Raw genomic sequence first — 19,448 nt, forward strand, 5'->3', positions numbered from 1 at the left:
GGGGCTGCTCTGAGAAGAGCATCTGCATGCTTGTATACAGCAGGTTCAAGGTTCCCTCCATGGCTTCTCTAGGTAGGGCTGGGAGAGACCTGCCTGAAACCTTGGAGAAGCCGCTGCCAGTTTTTGTAGAGACAATACTGAGCTGGTTGGACCAATCGTCTGAACATAGCTTCCTATGTTCCTATCCCGGAAACTGCCATTCGTCCCTGAAACTGCTACAGTGTGAGCTGTAGGTCAGGGAAGCTGGTCCTGTGCCAAATCTGTGCTGTCATAGTCTAACTGCACAGCTTTAAGTAAGCCATGATATTTTCTCATAATGCTTAAGAGGAATATGAGGCTACTCATATTGGCCTACCTTTTAGAGATTTGCGAATGGATTCGATACTGAACCACCCCCGAACCAGCCGCTGTTTGGCCCAATCTCAGACTGAACTCCTCCCAGTTCGGTGTTCATTTAAAAACAACACACTTTAAAAAAAAGTAATAAAATTAACCATCGCCACTCTGGGGGCTTGTCCGCAGCTGCGGGGGAGTGTGTCTGGAGGATCCCCCTTTCCCCGGCTACACAGAGGCCCATTGGGCGTGCACGGCGGCCTCCAAAATGGCCATTGTCACGGAGGAGAGGCCTGGAACAGGCCGAAAACTGCCCAAACCGGGCAATATGTGACTAAATGGAGGCTGGTGGGGGGAGGGGGAACCTCCGGAGACCTGTCTCCCCTCTACCCCCACAGCCATGGACAAGCCTCCAGAGCGGCGGCGAGTTGTATTAGTTTTTTTAAAAGTTAGGGGGGGAAATTCTTAAATGAACCCCTGAACTTGAACCGAAGCAGGGTTGCTTGGGGATGTTTAGGCGTGCACAAAACCAAACATGCCCAGTCCAGTTCAACTCTGGTTCAGACTCAAACCGAACTGGGCAAAGCGGTTTTGTGCACACCCATACTACCTTTCAGGTTTGTTATAAGAAATATTGAGATAATGCATGGCAAGTGCTTGAAGCTCTTAGAAAGTACGCTTTATTAAAACACTCATCCAATCCCAAGCGTGTTCACTCAGAAATAAATTTTATTGATTTCAGTGGGACTTACTTCCAGGTAAGAGATGGTTCTTGGGTCACCTTAATATCTTTGGTGCAGCTGCTTTGTTTTGACACTCTTCTCATAATGGAGGAAATGGCAAGACCATATGAGAGAGATGCATGGTTACTCTCTATGTTAATCCCAGATGGCTATGTATAATAGTCTTATTCAGAGTGTCCAAACAATCTTCATCTTGGGTGGATGACTCCCAGAAATAAAATAACTAGGGAAGTGGGCTGCTCATCTAAGCCTCTGTGAAAGAGACATCCTCATGTTCCTGGGAAATAACAGAGCTGATCTGTGTGACAGAATTTGTTCTGAAGCTACGCTTTTCCATACTATAAATTGTGGTAGAGGTACCTAGGGGAAGTGCAAGCAATTGTTGGGAGGTACCAGTATTTGAATGCAGTCATATTATGTTGCATTGGTTATCTGTGTCTGCGAGTGTGTATACCAAATCTGATCTTAAAAACAAATAAAAAAACAAAGAAGATTGCAGTGCTGCTGAGTTTTCGCCCATTTAATAAGCCTTGCTTATTAAATCTAAGAACAATGCAGATGTCATGTGCTAGGCAGGGCTGGGGGAGCCAACTCATTTGCAGGGTTGCTCATGGACAGGGTTGCTGAAGGAAAATAAAGATAAGCATAATAAAAACTTAACAGCATCTATTATTAGCAAGCAACCTTAGCCTGCTTTCTGTCTTGGGAGCTGCCAGGCCTGCTCTGGAGATAGCACATTCATATCATTGACAGAATCAAGTGTGTCACATGCAGGGCAGCCCATTTGGATTCTGGCGCCAACCGTATGTGCTCGACTTCCTATGGCTAAGTACATGTTGTTTTAATAGATACTAATGCGATTTTTAACAAACAAAAAATGTAAAATCATGCACTCTTATGTATTGGTGATAGCTGAAAATGAAAACAAAATTTGTCTTGCTTGGGGGATTTATTGTGGTTTATTGTGTGATTTATTGTTGTTTACTTATTGAAAGCTTGTGAGATTTATTATTAATTGGAAACATCCACCATTGTATGCACGGACGCTTCAAAAAGATATGAAAAAAGCCTGTGATAATGTTCACAGTTTTTCAGCCCCGTGTATGAAACTGCTTTATACGGAGTCATGCTGTTGGAATATTTGTTTGGCCCAGGATTGTTCGACTGGCAAAAGACATTTCCATCTCTGGAAAATACTTCTTTTTGGGACCGCAAAAAGACTACTTTTGGGGGTACAGCGATGTCTGGACCCCAAAAAGGCTTATTGCAGGGGAGTGAAGGGCAAACCCCATCTGAGACTAGCACTAAGGATTGCCACCCCTCCCGCCAGGAGCCACAGCTCCTGAATAGCCAGAGCTCATCTTTCCTAAACAGGGCTGCACAATTTTGGCCCTCCAGCTTTTCTGGGACTACAACTCCCATCATTCCCAACCACAGTGGCCAATAGGGAGTTACAATCCAACAGCAGCTGTAGGACTGAAGTTGTACACCTCTGCTCTTACAGAAGCACCTTCACAGAAAGGCTTCTGAACAAAAAACATGAGAAATTTCTCATGTTTTTGTTTAGAACCCTTGTACTAGGGCAGAAGGAACGAATATATCCTAGCCTTAGCTTCTTTCTGCATCCCTCCTATTTTTCTCAGGCAATACCAATCCCAGGCTTATCATATGTATCATAGATTGCTTCCACACTAAAACCTCCTTTGGGATGTAACATGAACCCGCGGTTCCATCCTCCTCCCACTCTCCAATCCACATTTGGACTAAATTTGGACTTCAGGGAGGGCAGGATGCCTCCTTGTCTTAAGGAGGCAATCATTAGACCACTTCTGAAGAAGCCTGCCTTGGATCCCTCAGAGTTAAGCAATTACAGGCCTGTCTCCAACCTTCCATGGCTGGGTAAGGTGATTGAGAAGGTGATGGCCTCCCAGCTCCAGGCAGTCTTGGAGGAAACTGATCATCTAGACCCATTTAAAACTGGCTTTCGGGCGGGCTGTTGGGTAGAGACTGCTTTGGTTGGCCTGATGGATGATCTCCAATTGGGAATTGACAGAGGGAGTGTGACTCTGTTGGTCCTTTTGAATCTCTTGGTGGCTTTCAATACTATTGGCCATAGTATCCTTCTGGAACATCTGAGGGGATGGGGGGTGGGAGGCATTGCTTTGCAGTTGTTCAGCTCGTACCTCATGGGCAGATTCTAGATAGTGTCTCTTGGAGACTGTTGTTCTTCAAAATCTGAACTTTTCTATGGTGTCCCTCAGGGCTCCATATTGTCTCTGATGTTGTTTAACATCTACATGAAACCTCTGTTAGAGATAATCAGGAGAACTGGCTCCGGGTGTTATCAGTATGCTGATGACTCCCAAATCTACTTCTCCATGTCAGCATCATTGGGAGAAGGCATAACCTTCCTAAATGCCTGCCTGGAGGCAGTAATGGGCTGGATGAGGGATAACAAACTGAGGCTGAATCCAGATAAGGCAAAGGTACTTATTGTGCGGGGTTGGAACTCAGGAGATGATTTTGATTTGCGGGTTCTGGATGGGGTCACGTTCCCTCAGAAGGAACAGGTATGCTGTCTGGAGGTCCTTCTGGATCCGAACCTCTCCCTGGTGTCCCAGGTTGAAGCGGTGGCCAGAGGTGCTTTTTATCAGCTTTGGCTGATATGCCAGCTGCGTCCATTTCTTGAGATGAATGATCTCAAAATGGAGGTACATCTGCTGGTAAACTCTAGGTTGGATTACTGCCATGTGCTCTATGTAGGGCTGCCTTTGTATGTAGTCTGGAAACTGCAGTTAGTTCAGAATGCGGCAGCCAGTTTGGTCTCTGGGTCATCTGTGTTGAAGGAACTACACTGGCTGCTGATATGTTTCTAGGCAAAATACAAGGTGCTGGTTACCTATAAAGCCCTAAACAGCTTAGGCCCTGGGGATTTAAGAGAACGTCTTCTTTGCCATGAGTCCCACCACCTGTTAAGATCATCTGGAGAGGTTCATCGGCAGTTGCAGCAACCCTGTTTGGTGGCTACTGAGGAACGGGCCTTCTCCATTGCTGCACCTGGACTTAGGAATGCGCTCCCTATTGAAATAAAAGCCTCCCCATCTCTGGCAACTTTCAAAAAAGGCACTGAAGACACATTTATTCACCTAGGCTTTTAATTAGATGTATAGTTTTAATATTTTTAATGTTGGGTTTTAAATGTTTTTAATCTTTTAAATGATTTTAATTGTTAATTGATTTGATGTTTTAAATGATTTTAATTGTAAACCGCCCAGACACGCAAGTTTTTGGATGGGCTGCTTCGGGGCGGAGCTTGCACTCACCTGAGAGGGAGGAGGGGATCTGGAAAGAGCTCTCCCTCACTCCTCCAGTTTACTGTTGGTTGCTCGTTCCTCCACCATGGAGGCTCCACACAGCAGCAGAAGCTGCTTTAAGGTAAAATGGGGAAACTTCCCACCACCACCACCACCCAGTCCCCGCTGTAGCCAGCCGCCCCATTCCGCCCAGCAGCACCTTAATGTAGAAGGGGGGACTTGCCTCTCGTCCCCTGCTCCCTGCAGCCGGTGTGGCGGCATTTAGAAGTTTAAAAAAGGGAGAGGACTTCATCCTCGCCACCCCTACCCTCCTCGTTGCTGCAGTGGGGCAGCAAGAGGCTTAAGCTCTCACTGCTGCGGCAGTCTTAAAAGTAACCCCCCCAACTTTCCCGTCCCAGAATCTGCCGTTCTTCCCAGATTAGCCTCTGTAGGCAATCACCTCCATTGCCTCTGTGGTAATCTGCTTGTGTGGCTAGCCTCACCCCCACTTCTCCTGCCACCTGTAGTCCCTGTGCTCACACTCTCTAACTCTCCTCCTGTCGCTGCACATGCCCTGCTGTGGTGTAGCGAGCTTATAGGCAGCCGGGGGACAAAGTGTAGCCAGGAGGCCTCCCCTTTTCCATCGCTCGCACAAAGCCACGCCCTGACATCAGATGCAAGGAAGGGCAATTAGCTACTGTACAGTACTCACATTTGGGAAGCCGCTGCTGCTACCTCCTCCCTGCCGGCATGGTCAGGCTCTTTGCGCGGGTCCCACTTCTGCCATTTTGCGGCCACTCCTCGAGTGCCACTTGCCTGTGACCACTCTGCAGCAGCCTGCCCAGCTCCTGCCTGCCTGCCTGCCACCGCTGCTGCTGCTGCTGCTGTAGCTCTGCACAGAGGAGCCCAGCATTGTTGCCTGCCAGGCAGGCAGAAAAAAGCGCTGCTAGTTCTTCCTGCCAAACCTACCCAATATTGCCACCAAAACGGGGTTTCTTGGCATTGGCTCTGCCCCTTGCATCTGATGTCAGACACAGGGACAGGACCAATGCCCGGGAGATGGTCCCTCCCTCTTCCAGAGAGCTAGAGAGGAGAGAGGGCCGTGCTTCACACTCCCTGACCCTCCGGGCCTGGAAACAATTCCCCCCCCCCCCCGTTCAGTGGATGCTATGCCCCTGACTACGGCCTCCACATTCACAGGGTTGTCTCTCTTGCTCCTCTCCTCCTCCTCCTGTTGCCAGGCATGCACTCTCTCTTGCTCTGTCCCCCACCTCTTCATCCAGGACTACTGCCCTTGCTCTCCCTGTCCCTGGTGGAATGAGCCCTCTCAGCAGCTGTGGCCCTCACTCTAAAAATAGTGAAGATCACTGCTGCAGTGCATCGCTTCCTGATTACTTTTATGTCCTCAACATTCCTAAATTGTCCGTTAATTAGTCAGTTCCTGTTCCCTGCAAGCGAGGAAGCATGTATCAATAATTGATGATTTCCTCTTTCCAGCCAGAGCAATTCCTAATTATTTTTGTTGTATTTAAATTGTTACTATCACAATTGAATAACTGTGCTGGCCATAATATAAAATATTTCTGAAAGATGCTTGGAGTCAAACATTACATGCTCAAGTTCTTGCCTTTCCCAAAATGCATGAGAATTTAGAGTGGTGTGGTGTAGTGGCTAAGAGACTGAGCTACAAATCAGAACTTCCCTGGTTTGAATCTTGCTTCTGCCCTGAACTCACCAGGAGGATTTCACACAGGCCTTTTAGTTCAAATTTCCTCCAGAATGGAGGGTGTGCGTTCAGATATTGGCCAGATTTAGCCTGAAGTTCCTGCGAGCTATCGGGGAACACTTCACACAAAATTCTAGTTTTTCATTGAGTAATAGGGTGTAGCCCGGTTTATATTCAGGATTAAAAAGTCAACTTTTTGTGTCTGGTTTTTTGGGCAACTTTGAACTCGCAGTAAAGCCTTGCAGTAAACTTGTGGTAAAGCCTGCTGTCTGAGAATGCCTTAGGCAAGTTGCTGCTTCTCAGCAGCAATATGAGAATAATATTTATTTGCCTTACAAGGATGTTGTAAGGCTTACAACAAGATGCCACATGTGAAGTGGTATCTTAAAAACATAGTTGGGCAAGGTGGTTGAGAGTGGTGGCTAACCAGCTCCAGGCAGTTTGGGAGAAAACCGATTATCTAAACCCATTTCAAACTGGCTTTAGAGCAGGCTATGGGGTTGAGTCTGCCTTGGTCTTCCTGATGGGTGGGTGACCTTTACCAGGGAATCAACAGAGGGAGTGTGACTCTGTTGGCTCTTTTGGATCACTCGGCAGAGTTTGATACCATTGACCATGGAATCCTTCTGGATCGCCTGAGGGAGTTGGGGATAGGAGGCACTGCTTTACAGTGGTTCTGCTCCTATCTCTCAGGCAGATTCTAGATGGTGGAGCTTGGTGATGGTTGCTCTTTGAAACGGGAGCTCAGGAAGCACCAGGAAGAATGTTTACCTTCTTGGTACATTAACTTAAGGGTCTGCATTAAGGCATGAGTCAGCTTCAAGAGGGACGTGTGCAGGACAGTTATAAATAAGATAGAAAATATTATATAAGAATAAAAAAGTGGAAGTGTAAATAAATAAAAATTAAGCAGCAGCTTTGCCACTGCAAATAAGAAATAAAAAAGTGTCTGAGAGGTCAGTGTTCCCCTATTTTTATTTTAATGTAAATATGCCTTGGGATGAAAAAGGTTGGGAAATATATATATATATATATATATATATATATATATATATATATATATATACTAAAAGGCAATGTTTTTTAAAAGGGGGAAGATTGGCTCTCCTGGATCTTGCTTGTATCTAGAGGCCACATATTTTATGCAGAGGCTTTGCAAGGATTAGTCTCTGGGCTGTGATCTTACTGCTTGGAGATTCTGAGTGAGTACAACCTGTCATTTAAAGGTGTGGCTTACCAACCTGACGACACCCCTCTCATTCAAGAGATGGCAAGGGCACTCCTTCTGGGGCCTCTGAGCAGGTGCTCTTGTGTTATATGAGTGCAGTTAAGAAATCTGCTTGAAATCTGGAGATGTGGACAGGATGCTAACAGCTTACAGTGTGCCAAGATATAGCTGCTTGGGATTGTGTTGTAATATTTGTAAGACTGAATTGCCAGATTGTAGTAGTCTTCTGGGCAAGGTTAATGAGGGTTTACATGTTTTAATGTTTACCATGTGAAAAGTGGGGGTGGGGATCATCAAATATGAAAAATCAGCATGTAAGGGAGAAGGCTAGGCTGAAACATTCTAACTTTGCAGGAGTTTTTAGTATGGGGAACAGTGCCCAAAACCACTGTGTACCTGAAGCAAGGTGCTAAATGCTGTTCCCCCATGCACACCCTCCTCCTTCCCCCACCATTTTTAAAGTGACAGGCCTTTTTCATCTCCCCCTTCGTGCACCACTGGGCTGATTATGAAAAGGTGGAGGAAGTGGAATTAATAATCAGCCAAGCAGCCCGTGCAGAAGGAGGTGGAGGAGAGCATGCCTGCCCCACACCAAGGCAGGTGCTGGTGGCAAAGAGGAGGAGACAAAGAGTGGCTCCTATGGCAATGGTGGCTGCAGTGGTTAGAGGGAGGCATTTTGCTGCCTCTCAATAATCTGCTGCCTGAGGTAATCGCCTCCCTTTGTCTCATGGAAGGACTGCCCAAGTGGAGGAGTATTCAAGCACATAATTCTCCATCCGAAGACTGAACAGATGCAGTCCAAAAATGACTCTACTATATTATGTTCCAGTGCTGGTAGGTGTATGAGAATTCTAATACAGCAGTGTGAATCAAGCATCTCTGTACAAGATATGATGATTAACCCCTTTGCACTCTTATAAGCAAATATATAATAATTCAGGTTCTTGGTGCAGTACTAACTTGGGCAATATGCTGTGGTCAGCAAAACTCAAGCAAGAGTGTGACTGGGAGAATATGCCAAATGGCTGGAGGAAGAGTGGTTTTTCTCTGCTTTATTGCTGTTGTCCCAATAAGCAGAGAAAGAAGGAACCCTATAAACTTTCCAGACTAGCTGCTCAACAGCAGCAAAATGCCTCCATTCAGGCAAGTTGCAGTGAAAACATGAACAGCAGGGGGAGCAGTCTCACAGCAACTAACTACCCCCCAAACCGGCAACTTCCTTATGCCAGATATACGATGTCCTAGCTCTATATATCAGCAATTAAATTTGAGACAATGCATTGGCAATGTGAACGGCACCCTGCTGTCCGCGTAGGGATTGCGGTGTCACAATGCAAGAAGTGTGGAAGCACATTTCCGAGATCCGACATGCCCCTATTGCACGGTCTAGTCTGGAAAGTGCCCAGGTTAGATGTGAGGGACAGAGGGGTGTGCCTGGATTTTCTTCTGCTTGATGTGAAAAGGGATAATTATTATTGCAGAGTATGCTCCCGGGCAATTTCCTGAGGTGAGGTGGCTTATGGGACTCTCACAAGAGAAAGCGGAAGGATGCAGCAGGAGGCATCCTCCTCCCATATGAGAGTTTTGCATAAAACCCCAGAATCTTGAGGTGCTAAAGCAAGGGCTGCAACTTAATAATCTGATAACACCGTCGTGCTTTTTCTACATGTTTGAAATAGCCTGACATCTGAAATAGCAATCCAGAGGGGCATGCGCGCGCACACACACACACACACACACACACCCTTTAGAGGGCTCTCATGAGCTAAAACTCAAACTGCATTTTAATCTCTTGAGCTAAAAACACAGTCAACTGCTGGTTTGGTGTCAGAACTGTTTAATAGGAACTTGAAGAAACAATAAGGCAGCAATTTCCCTTCAAGCAGCTCCCACGCCAAAGCCCCAAACTGCTTTCTAGATTCGGCGGATGTAGGAAAATTGATTTAGTACTAATTAATTTGTATTTAATAATGTGTTAGCATTATTAAACTCAGTGGGGACTTGTTTTTGTTTTTGTGGGAGCAGTGGGTGAGAAGGAAGAAAACATTTATTTTATTTTATTTTAATTGCAGGGGCACATAGGTGGATCGCAATATATGACTAAGGATAAGGCTTGAGAGCTCCTACTTTTGACTTAAACTGTGACAATATTCTGTGTTCTGTAAGGGCCAAACGAGATGTGACAGCCGTAGGTCTGTGTGCTTAAATCAGGAGCAGGGATCCATTTTTAACAGACCAAAAGGCACACTGGTGAGGACGGAGTACAGAGCCCAGCACCCACCCACAGCCTGTCTCATAAGGCATTCTTCTCCTCCGCTGAGCTCTGATTCCGGAAGTGTGCTCAGCTGGAACAAAAGTACTTGCAGGGGAGGCTAATGGAGGTCATCATTGGGCAGGGGAAGGGGTCAGTGCACACATCATGCACCCCCTTTGTTGTTAAAAATGGACTCTTCCTTTTTCTACATGACTGGGGTAAATCTGTGTTTGAATACACTTATCTACCCCCATCACAGCCAGTTTGGCCTCAGTTTGTCATCACAGCTCAAGGCCAATCAGCCCAGACTTAAATAGCTGAGTTTAATGCTGAGATCTTGGCAAGAGACAAACGCCTGGTGATGGACTCCTCTAGGATTCCTACATCACTCTTCATTGAAGAATGCTAAACTGCTGCTGTCTTCAGCTGTGTCTTTGGGAGGCATGGACTTCTTAAAAACCACTGATATTCCAATAGTGGGGGAATTATTTCCCCTGGTCAGAAGCCCCATCCCAAGCTCCAGGCCCTATCCCAGTTTTATCCCTTAGCTTAGCTTTTTTTAGCTTAGTTTAGCTCTACTTTTTAAAATCCCAGATTTATGAAATTAGATTGCTTCTACACAAGCCTTTTTCTCTGGAATTGCCTTTCTTTGTTCACTCACTTTCTTTTATTGCTTCCTGAAGCTGGAGCCAATTTCAGTCCTGCCCCCATAATGCCTCTCCCTCATTGCCACTCTTCAACAAAAGTTCACAAAGTGGTTTACAAAGAAAAATAGATAATACATAAATAAGATAGTCCCTTGTCACGCAAGGGCTCACAATCTAAAGGGGTGGGTGAACTTGGCCCTCCAGCTGTTTTTGAACTACAACTCCCATAATCCACAGCCACAATGGCAAATACTCAGGGATTATGGGAGCTGTAGTTCAGCAACAGCTGGAGGGCCAAGTTTACCCACCACTTTAGATTGTGAGCTCTTTGGGGACAACGGACTATCTTATTTATGTATTATTTATTTTTCTATGTTCGTATTATGGGAGTTGTAGTTCAGCAACAGCTAGAGGGCCACATTTGCCCAGCCCTGCAAGCATCAAACAGCATCAACCAGGGAGAAATTATGTGGAAGAACTATAGTGTGATCAAACCTGGTCAGCTCAGGGCTCAAACAGATTAAAGCGAGGGAGATCAATGATCAGATCTCCTGTCTCTTTAAATTATAACAGCTGCCACGGGGTGGAGTGGGGGACTAAATTGTACTGTGACAATGGCATTAGGGAAGGGCGGAGTTTAACCCTATTTCCCCTCAGGACCTTTTCCCAAGGCCACCTAATAGTGCTGTGGGGAAGCAACCTGCCTAGAGATCTGGAGGCTGTTGGTTTGAATCCCCGCTGGTGTGTTTCCCAGAATATGGAAAACTCCAATATAGGAAGGTGCTGAAAGGCATCATCTCATACTGTGCGGGAGAAGGCAATGGTAAACCTCTCCTGTATTCTACTGAGAAAACCACATGGCTCTGTGGTCACCAGGAGTTGACACCAACTTGACGGCACAACCTTTCTTTTTCCTAAGTTTTCCCAATGAAAATCCTCCCCCCTGCCCCCCAATGCTGGTATTTTCCCACATAATTTTCCTCTGATGGGCAAATACTGTAGAATGTAACCAGCTGTGATCATACATGAACATTCCTTTTCCATTTCCTCAAACATGTGAAAAGAATTAGGTTAATAAAGCGATTAACATAACAATGACTAATACGATTAAAGTTACTAGAATAATTCTTCTGTGGGTGTACACTGGTCAGTAAATTAACTCTTAAAATCCCTCATTTTCCATGTAACTAGATATAAAGGAGAGAGGAGAGTTCTCCAAAATATGCAGGCAAACCTCATAAGATGCTAAAGGGAATGAATTGTTTGTAAGCTGCCTAGAAAACCTTATATGTAAAGCAAAAAATAACAGTAATAATAGCATTCCCATAATTGGTTGTTACATCTACCATGTTTCAAATGCGGCCATTCTTCTCCCAGGACAAGTAGTCCTTTTTGTCTCCTAAACTAGGAGGGATTTTTGCTCTCCCTAAACATGAAGGGCGAAACTGCATGTTCCCTTAAGCCCATTACTTGGACTGACATGTTTGGTTTTTCCTCAGTAAATGACACGCACAGCGGCCCAATCAGATCAGTATTGCTGAGAGGACTTCAGCTCTTTGCCCCCACTTATGATCATGGCATAACCTGGATTCCTGCTCCCTGCCCCCACTTTGCTGCTATTTGCTCCAGGAAAGACCTCCCATTAGCAGCAGATGAAAACAGAGTGCTTTTACAAATAAATCATAAATCACATTTTCTTCCACATCTTGTGAAGTGTGTGTGTGTGTGTGTGTGTGTGTGTGTGTGTGTGTGTGTGTGTTTATTTATTTGGAAGTGATACTGCTCCCTGCCCCCCATTTCCCCCACCCAGCTTACAGTTCTCCCCCACCCTATTTCCTTCGTGACCCATGGAGGTCATTGCATGCTTGACTTTGTCTTTCATGAGGCAAATTTATATTTCACAACCTATCATTTTTAAGTTTAGAGGATTTGGCAACATAATCCTAACATCTCTGCATAATTGCCGTCCCAGAATCTTGCATTATAATGATTTTGATCCTAAACAGATTTTTTTCTTCATTGTCAAGAAGAAAAGTCAGTGGACCTCAAATGGTACTGCTCTTTCTTGTCCTTCAGCTTGTTGGAAGTTAAGGACTTTGCGCTGTCTCTTGTCTCAGACAGTGGAGGACAGACTAGTGAGTCAGAGGGCTAGAGGGTCAAGACATTGGTCATCCCTTCTCTACTGCTCTGACGCTATCCCTTTTGAAATGTAGATTGGTACTCTTAGGGATTAACTTCCTCCTTCTCTTCCCTACCTGTCCTTCTACCTTGCAACATGGCAAGCTCCTCTCCCTGCACCATGTGTGCAGAGAAGATGCAGAATCCATCTGCATCCAGCTAGATAGATAGATTAGAGATCCTAACTCCTCACTTTCCTATCTAAAATGGAGTTCCTTAATAAATGCCTTATATATTGATCTGAAACTATGAATTGGCTCCAAGTTACTTTACTCTCAGCATACACGCATGCCTAAGTAAATTCCGCTGTGTTGTGCCTCTCTGCACTCTGCTATAATGAAAAAGGGATTCTCTCACCAAAGAGAATTCCCAACACAGCTATTATCATTCTGACTTGCAACAGACACTTGTAATTATGATCATTGTATTTTCCTTCATTGAAAAACCCTGCATTTATAAGAATGCAGTAAGTTGAAATGGGCCGTGACTGCTTCCCATCCCTTTGCTATGTTGCATAATAATTACAGAGGGCCATGCCTGAGCTGGTCTTGTGGAAGCAAGCATGAATTGTCCCTTTCACTAAGCAGGGTGTACCCTGGTTTTCATTTGAATGGGAGACTACATGTGAGAACTGTAAAACATTCCCCATAGGGGATGGGGCCACTCTGGGAAGAGCAAGAAGGTTCCGAGTTTCCTCCATGGCATCTTCAAAGTAGGGCTGAGAGAGAGACACCTGCCTGCAACCTTGGAGAAGCCGCTGCCAAGTTTGTGCAGACAATACTGAGCTAGATGGACCTATGGTCTGACTCAGTGTAAGGCCGCTTCCTATGCTGCCATGATCAGTTGTTTCAACACACCCTTAAATAAAGTATGTTCTTACTGAAAGATGAGCTAAAGTGAGGCAGTAGCAAAGCAACACACCTCGATTTCTGAAATGCTGGTTGATAACACTGTGTGTTTTTGATGTGAGCCCCACACTATCTTGTGCCTCTATCCACTATAAAGTCTGCTTAGAATAATAGAATCCTTGAGTTTGAGGGGACCTTTTAGATCATTTATTCCAACTCACAACTTGAGGCAGGAAATTCAGGGCTAGAGCATCCCCAACAAATGGCGATCCAGTCTCTGCTTGGGGACTGGATAGGGACGGTCCTAAGGGACGACCCACCCCTGACAAGGGATGGCCCACCCCTCCCTAGGTAGTCCTTGGCTCCATTGCTGAACTGCTCTTGCTGCTAAAAAGTGCCTCCTATTGTTCAGCTGAAATCTCCTGTTACTTAAGCCAATTAGTTCTAATCGAGGCTTCTGGTGTAGCAGCGAACAAGTTTTTGTCCTCTTCGTTGTGACAGCACCTGTTGTGAACCAAGCCTGCTTTGTACACTAGATATGCTCCGGAGCTAGCACTGGAAATTAGGCTTGTTTCACCAGTGTCACCAAGTGATCAGTTCTTTATACGGTGAACATGTATGTTCTGGGCTCGAGGGTAGAAAGAAGACCAAAAACTCTGACATAATTCAATGGGCTTTATTGAGTACTAGTATTTTTAAGCCCGTTATAATAACGGGCGCTAGCCTTTTTACCCCCCTTTATGTGTTCTTCATCTCTTTTTCCTTTTTTTTTTGGTGTGTGTGTTTGTTTGTCTCTCCTGTCCCACCCTCCCTCCTGCCCCACACTCTGGCCTCTCTTCCTCCCCCTCCCACCCCGCTCGCACCCTCCCCTTCCTGTCAGCCTCCTGCCCCAGTCCCTCCTGCCACCCCACTCCCTCTTGCCCTTCCCTTCCCCCTCCCCCTGCCTAACTCCCTCTTGCCCTCCCCCCTCTTGCCCTTTCCCCTCCTCCTGCCCCACTCCCTCTTGCCCTCCCCCATGACCCACTCCCTCTTGCCCCATTCCCTCTTGCCCTTCCCTTCCCCCTCCCCCTGCCTAACTCCCTCTTGCCCTTCCCCCTCTTGCCCTTTCCCCTCCTCCTGCCCCACTCCCTCTTGCCCTCCCCCATGACCCACTCCCTCTTGCCCCATTCCCTCTTGCCCTTCCTCCTCCCCCCTGCCCCACTCCCTCTTGCCCTCTCCCCTCCCCATGCCCCACTCCCTCTTGCCCCTCCACCCTGACCCTCTCCCTCTTGGCCCTTCCTCTTCCCCCCTGCCCCACTCCTTCTTGCCCTCCCCCGCCCTACTCCCTCTTGCCCTCCCCCCTCCCCACTCCCTATTGCCCTCCTCCCTGCCCCATTCCCTCTTGCCCTCCCCCTCCCCCCTGACCCACTCCCTCTTGGCCCACTCCCTCCTGCCCTCCCCCACTCTCTCTTGCCCCTCCACTCTGACCCACTCCCTCCTCCTCCCTGCCCCATTCCCTCTTGCCCTCCCCCCTCCCCCACTCCCTATTGCCCTTCTCCCTGCCCCAGTCCCTCTTGCCCTCCCCCCTCCAACCCTCCCTCTTGCCCTCCCCCATCCCCACTTGCCCTCCCCCCTTCCCCCTCTCCCCTGCCCAGAAGAGTCTTGCGCTCCACCCCCCACCCGGCAACTTTACTCACTGTTTTGAATGCGAAGGAGAAAGGAGCTCGCAAGCAGAGCTCCTTTCTCGGCCAAGCCTCTTCCCGGACTGTTGCATTGGGCGTAAAGGACGCCTATTGCGTCCATAGCGGCAGTCTGGGCAGTGTCTTTGCCGGGAGAGGAGCTCTTTTCGTGAGCTCCTTTTTCCTCGCTGGTTCTTCTTCGGGTAAGGAGGTCTCGGGCAGCTGGGTGGGCGGTTGGCGGCGGCCACCGCGGAGGCATTTTCCTGGGGCATGTTGGCTCTAGTTCATGTGTGGGGGAGCGCGGAAGGCGGGATCGGGCTCCTGGGAGGGCGGTTGGCGGCGGCCGCCGCGGTGGCACTTTCCTGGGCCATGTTGGCCCTTGTTCATGTGGGGGGGTGCAGGGAAGTCGGGCTCTAGTGCGGGGAAGTCGGGCCCCAAGGTCCCCCCCCCGCCCAGCTTTAGCGGCGACGCCAAGCCTCAGCTCCCCCGCCGCCTCTTTCCCCTCCGCCTCTTTCCTATCTTCGCGGCGGCCCCGCCGTTTCCCTCGCCGCCTCTTCCCGGCTTCTTCTGAGCGGCCGCTTCTGGCCGCCCAACATGGCCGCCGGGTGCTGGCGGTCATGCCTCCCTCAGCGTGTTCTGGGCATGCACTCCGCACATGCCCAGAACCGCCGAGGTAGGCACGAACACACTCTTGGTGTCCGTCCACGGACGGACACCAAGCGTTTTATTAGAGAGGATAACAAATGGTCAGAACAACGGCACCAATCTAACTGAGCAGGAAACAATCAATCATGGCTACTAGTAATAACAAAGCAGTGTTCCTAACTATCATGTGTGTGGGGAAGCATGTAAGGTCAGTATTAATTTATCTAAAGCCTAACACAAATCAGAGACAGACGGAAAAAGGAAGGGTAAGGTAGGGAAGGCATTCAAGAACGGAATGGTCAGGAGTTAGTAGGGGAACATAGGAAGCTGCCATATATTGAGTCAGACCATAGGTCCATCTAGCTCAGTATTGTCTTCACAGACTGGCAGTGTCTGCTCCAAGGTTATAGGCAGGAATCTCTCTCAGCCCTATATTGGAGATGCCAGGGAGGGAACTTGGAGCCTTCTGCTCTTCCCAGAGTGGCTCCATCCCCTATGGGGAATATCTTACAGTGTTCACAATCAGGTCTCCTATTCATATGCAACCAGGGCGGACCTGCTTAGCTAAGGGGATAAGTCATGCTTGTTACCACAGGACCAGCTCTCCTTTCTAAGACCAGAGGGAGGAGAAATGGGAAGGGGAGCGGAAACCAAGGCCGTAGAAGCAGCATATTACTAAGAGCCAGCATGGTGTAGTGGTTAGAGTGCTGGACTAGGACCGGGGAGACCCGAGTTCAAATCCCCATTCAGCCATGAAACTAGCTGGGTGACTCTGGGCCAGTCACTTCTCTCTCAGCCTAACGTACTTCACAGGGTTGTTGTGAAAGAGAAACTCAAGTATGTAGTACACCACTCTGGGCTCCTTGGAGGAAGAGCGGGATATAAATGTAATAATAATAATAATAATAATAATATGTACCAGGTCGTGGCGTGGAACAGCAAGTGTGCGTAGCTTGGGTCCGATGATTAGGAGCGGAGTTCAGGCAGGCCTCAGGCATTTATGATGGATATTGCTGGAGGTAGACAGAAATTTCTCTGATCTCTAGCCCTGCGGTAGGATATCCAGTAATTGCTTGTCTATGTCAAGAAGAACTTTTGCTTCAGCCTCACAGTTTAGCAACACGTTCAGGAATGAGTAGCTCTGCTTGTTGGGCAAAGCTTACTGCAACTAAACCCAGAGAGCTGGGTTCTTATAGTCAGTTGATCCTTTGATCTAGATGTAGAGTTTTCTCAAGATATCAGCATCCTTCCTGAATCTCAAAATTTTGTTTTACTCATGACAATGTCTATTTGTCTGAGGAAATTGTCTCTTGGTGTTCTCAGAATAATCTGCACTTCTGAGCTTTGCAGATGGGCATTCTCTCTTGTCCACAGACTTCTGGCATCTCTGCCTCAAAGAGTGTTAAAAGTCAAAGGTGTTAAGAAGGAAGAGCCTAAGCTATATGTGTGAGACAGCAATTAAATCACTTCTTGTGTAAATCTACCTAGTGTGTAATTCTAAAAACATTCAAAAGTAACAGCAAAAGGATATATATATATGAGTCTGGTACTCAATGCATCTGATTAAGGCAAGCAGTGTAGGTTACACTAACATTGTCAATACCCTTCCATAGGAAATGCAGGATTATCTCCTGCCTTCCCAAGGCAATCACCAAAGTAACAAAGCAGATACAATTTGGCTTGTTTCTTATGAGGCAATCATTTCACTCAGAGTTCAGGCATCAATCAATTTCTTAATAAAGTAGAATCGGACACAGGCCTTGATTTCACATAATTTTTGATTTGTAACTCTGGGCCCAGTGTGGTAGCCAGGGTGGCCACAACACACCTGAAGAATCATGTGCTAACATCATGTCCCCCTCCAATCTTCCCTTCTACAAGCTAAGCATACCCAGTTTCTCATAGGGCTTGCCATATTTGCTGCCCTCCTCTAACCCCATTCCAGTTTGTCTCCAGGCCTCTTAAAAGTGCAGCTCTCAGAAAGGCGGTGCTTTTTTCCGGGGAATAGGGAGGTCATCCTCCACACGATGGGTTTATCAGCTTCTGCATGCTCTGAGACAGGACCAATCAAAATTCAGGCAGGCTAGTTCCTAGTAAGGCAGCTGTCAGTCAATCCCCAGTTCCAGTCCTGTCTCACTCAGTTAGACAGCTCTTGGTTTGAGCTCTTGCTCAGGAATCGCTTTAATTTATTTGTATCAGGCTAGTTCTTTCCCTTCCTTAAATTCCTTTCTTCTGTGTGCAAGGGTGGGAAGGGAGTTGTCCCCCCCCCTCTATTTTTTAGTTGGAAAATTGTCTTTTATGGCAATTCAGCATTTTTTGGTCTAAATTGATTCTTGTTCTTTGTATCAACTGATATTTTCATTTGAAATTGGTTTAATTGGCTCTTTTGTATTTTCATTCTATTCTTTGACTAGTCCTTTGTTACTCTATTATGGAAATCTCTCAGCTGAGTGATATGCTGAAGGGTTCCCTATCAAAGGGACCCTTTTCTGAATTAAGGGGCATAGACCCCAAAAAGGATCTCCTATCTGCACCTAAAAGGCCCCATTAACTGTCTCTCCTGAGAGAGAGAGGAACCACACGTCCATTATCTTGTCAGAGTGGGCTGGCGCCTCAGAGCAAACGGTTTAAACCGCCATTCTAGAGAAGCCGCATAAAAAGGTGGCAAAAAAGACTAAACACCTCATGGAGGTGGAGGGGGATAAAAGGAAGAGGACAGAGGCAGAAAGGGCTAAAAGGAGGGGGAAAATTAAACTTTCTGCTGGGGCGCCACTGAGCAAGATACTTAAAATACAAGCGGTACAAAGTCAACAGCCTCTTCGTTGCCCACCTGATTTGCCCACTAAAACTGAGAGCACTCCGCCCGCCATCTTGGAGCTTGCTCAGTCAATCCCCACGTCTGTCTCTTCCATAGTGCCTGCTACAACAGCTAAACACTGTTTCACAACAAATTCCTGTAGCCACTTTGAGACATCGTGAGGGATAAAAAGTGGAATAGAACTCACATCATTGGTTGGAGTGGGTGGCGGTGCTGCCAGCAGCGGTGGGGATCAGGCCTCTATTTTCCAAGGGGGGAACAATCTGGTCAGACAGGTCAGGTGCATATGGTAGCAATGGCGTGGATAGAAGCTGAAACTCCAGTGTGGCCGGTACATTATGGGCAGGAGCTAGCAAGCTAGACCCCTGACCGTTAGATTGATCTGAGATGGCAGTTCCTGCTGCCTCTTCTGTACCTGTACCACCCCTCCATGTCTGTGCCCCCAGTTTTGCCTCCCAGACGTCCTGCCCGCCCCTCCTTTTAATCTTCCCCAGACTCTAGACCTTCAAGATAGGCTATTCCTTTAGGGGAAAGGCAGAGAAAAATTTCTCATAAAAGGAGAGCTGTGACTCCTTCCTCCCCTTCCTCATCAGAGTGGACAAGGACTCTGCTCCAGTGCCTGGTCCTCCCATTACTGTGCCACCACCATGTAACTCTATGGTGCTCATGGTTCCTGGTTTGCCAGCACAGCCCAGTTTGGGGTCTGCATCCCCAATCAGATTCTGCCTCTCCTGTTACTAAGTCTTCTGAGTCTGAGAAAGAGGAATGGGGGCTATCTGATGAGCAGGCTGCCCCAGAGCTGCCCAATTCTACATGCCTTTTCACCATGACAGATTTTGAAGTTCTGTTGTTTAAGGCAAAGTAGGCCATTAAGGACATTCCTAAGGATACTGCTACCACAGTAACATCAGGCTTGTACCAAGAAGTTTCCCCAGCTACAGCTACAGCAGCAGCCACCATACCATTCCCTTTACTGTTCAAGGATGTCATGTTAACTGAATGGGATGCGCTGGTTTCAGCTAAACCTGCGTTCTCCTTCCCCAAAAAAGCTCTATAAGTTGCCTAATGATATTATGT

At 47.1% G+C, this 19,448-nt stretch overlaps 1 protein-coding gene across 1 annotated transcript in view; it reads right to left on the minus strand.

Moving 5' to 3' along the window:
• Positions 1-5,098, minus strand: part of TMA7 (translation machinery associated 7 homolog) — a 46,442-nt gene extending 41,344 nt beyond the window's left edge. The window contains exon 1 of the mRNA XM_053303244.1: positions 5,082-5,098. Within this exon, the coding sequence (XP_053159219.1) occupies positions 5,082-5,083 (2 nt within the window). The 5' untranslated portion in view covers positions 5,084-5,098. The remainder of the gene's footprint in view (positions 1-5,081) is intronic.
• Between the last annotated feature and the right edge of the window lie 14,350 nt (positions 5,099-19,448).

Source organism: Hemicordylus capensis, chromosome 2, assembly GCF_027244095.1.
Source record: "Hemicordylus capensis ecotype Gifberg chromosome 2, rHemCap1.1.pri, whole genome shotgun sequence".
Lineage (NCBI taxonomy): Eukaryota > Metazoa > Chordata > Lepidosauria > Squamata > Cordylidae > Hemicordylus > Hemicordylus capensis.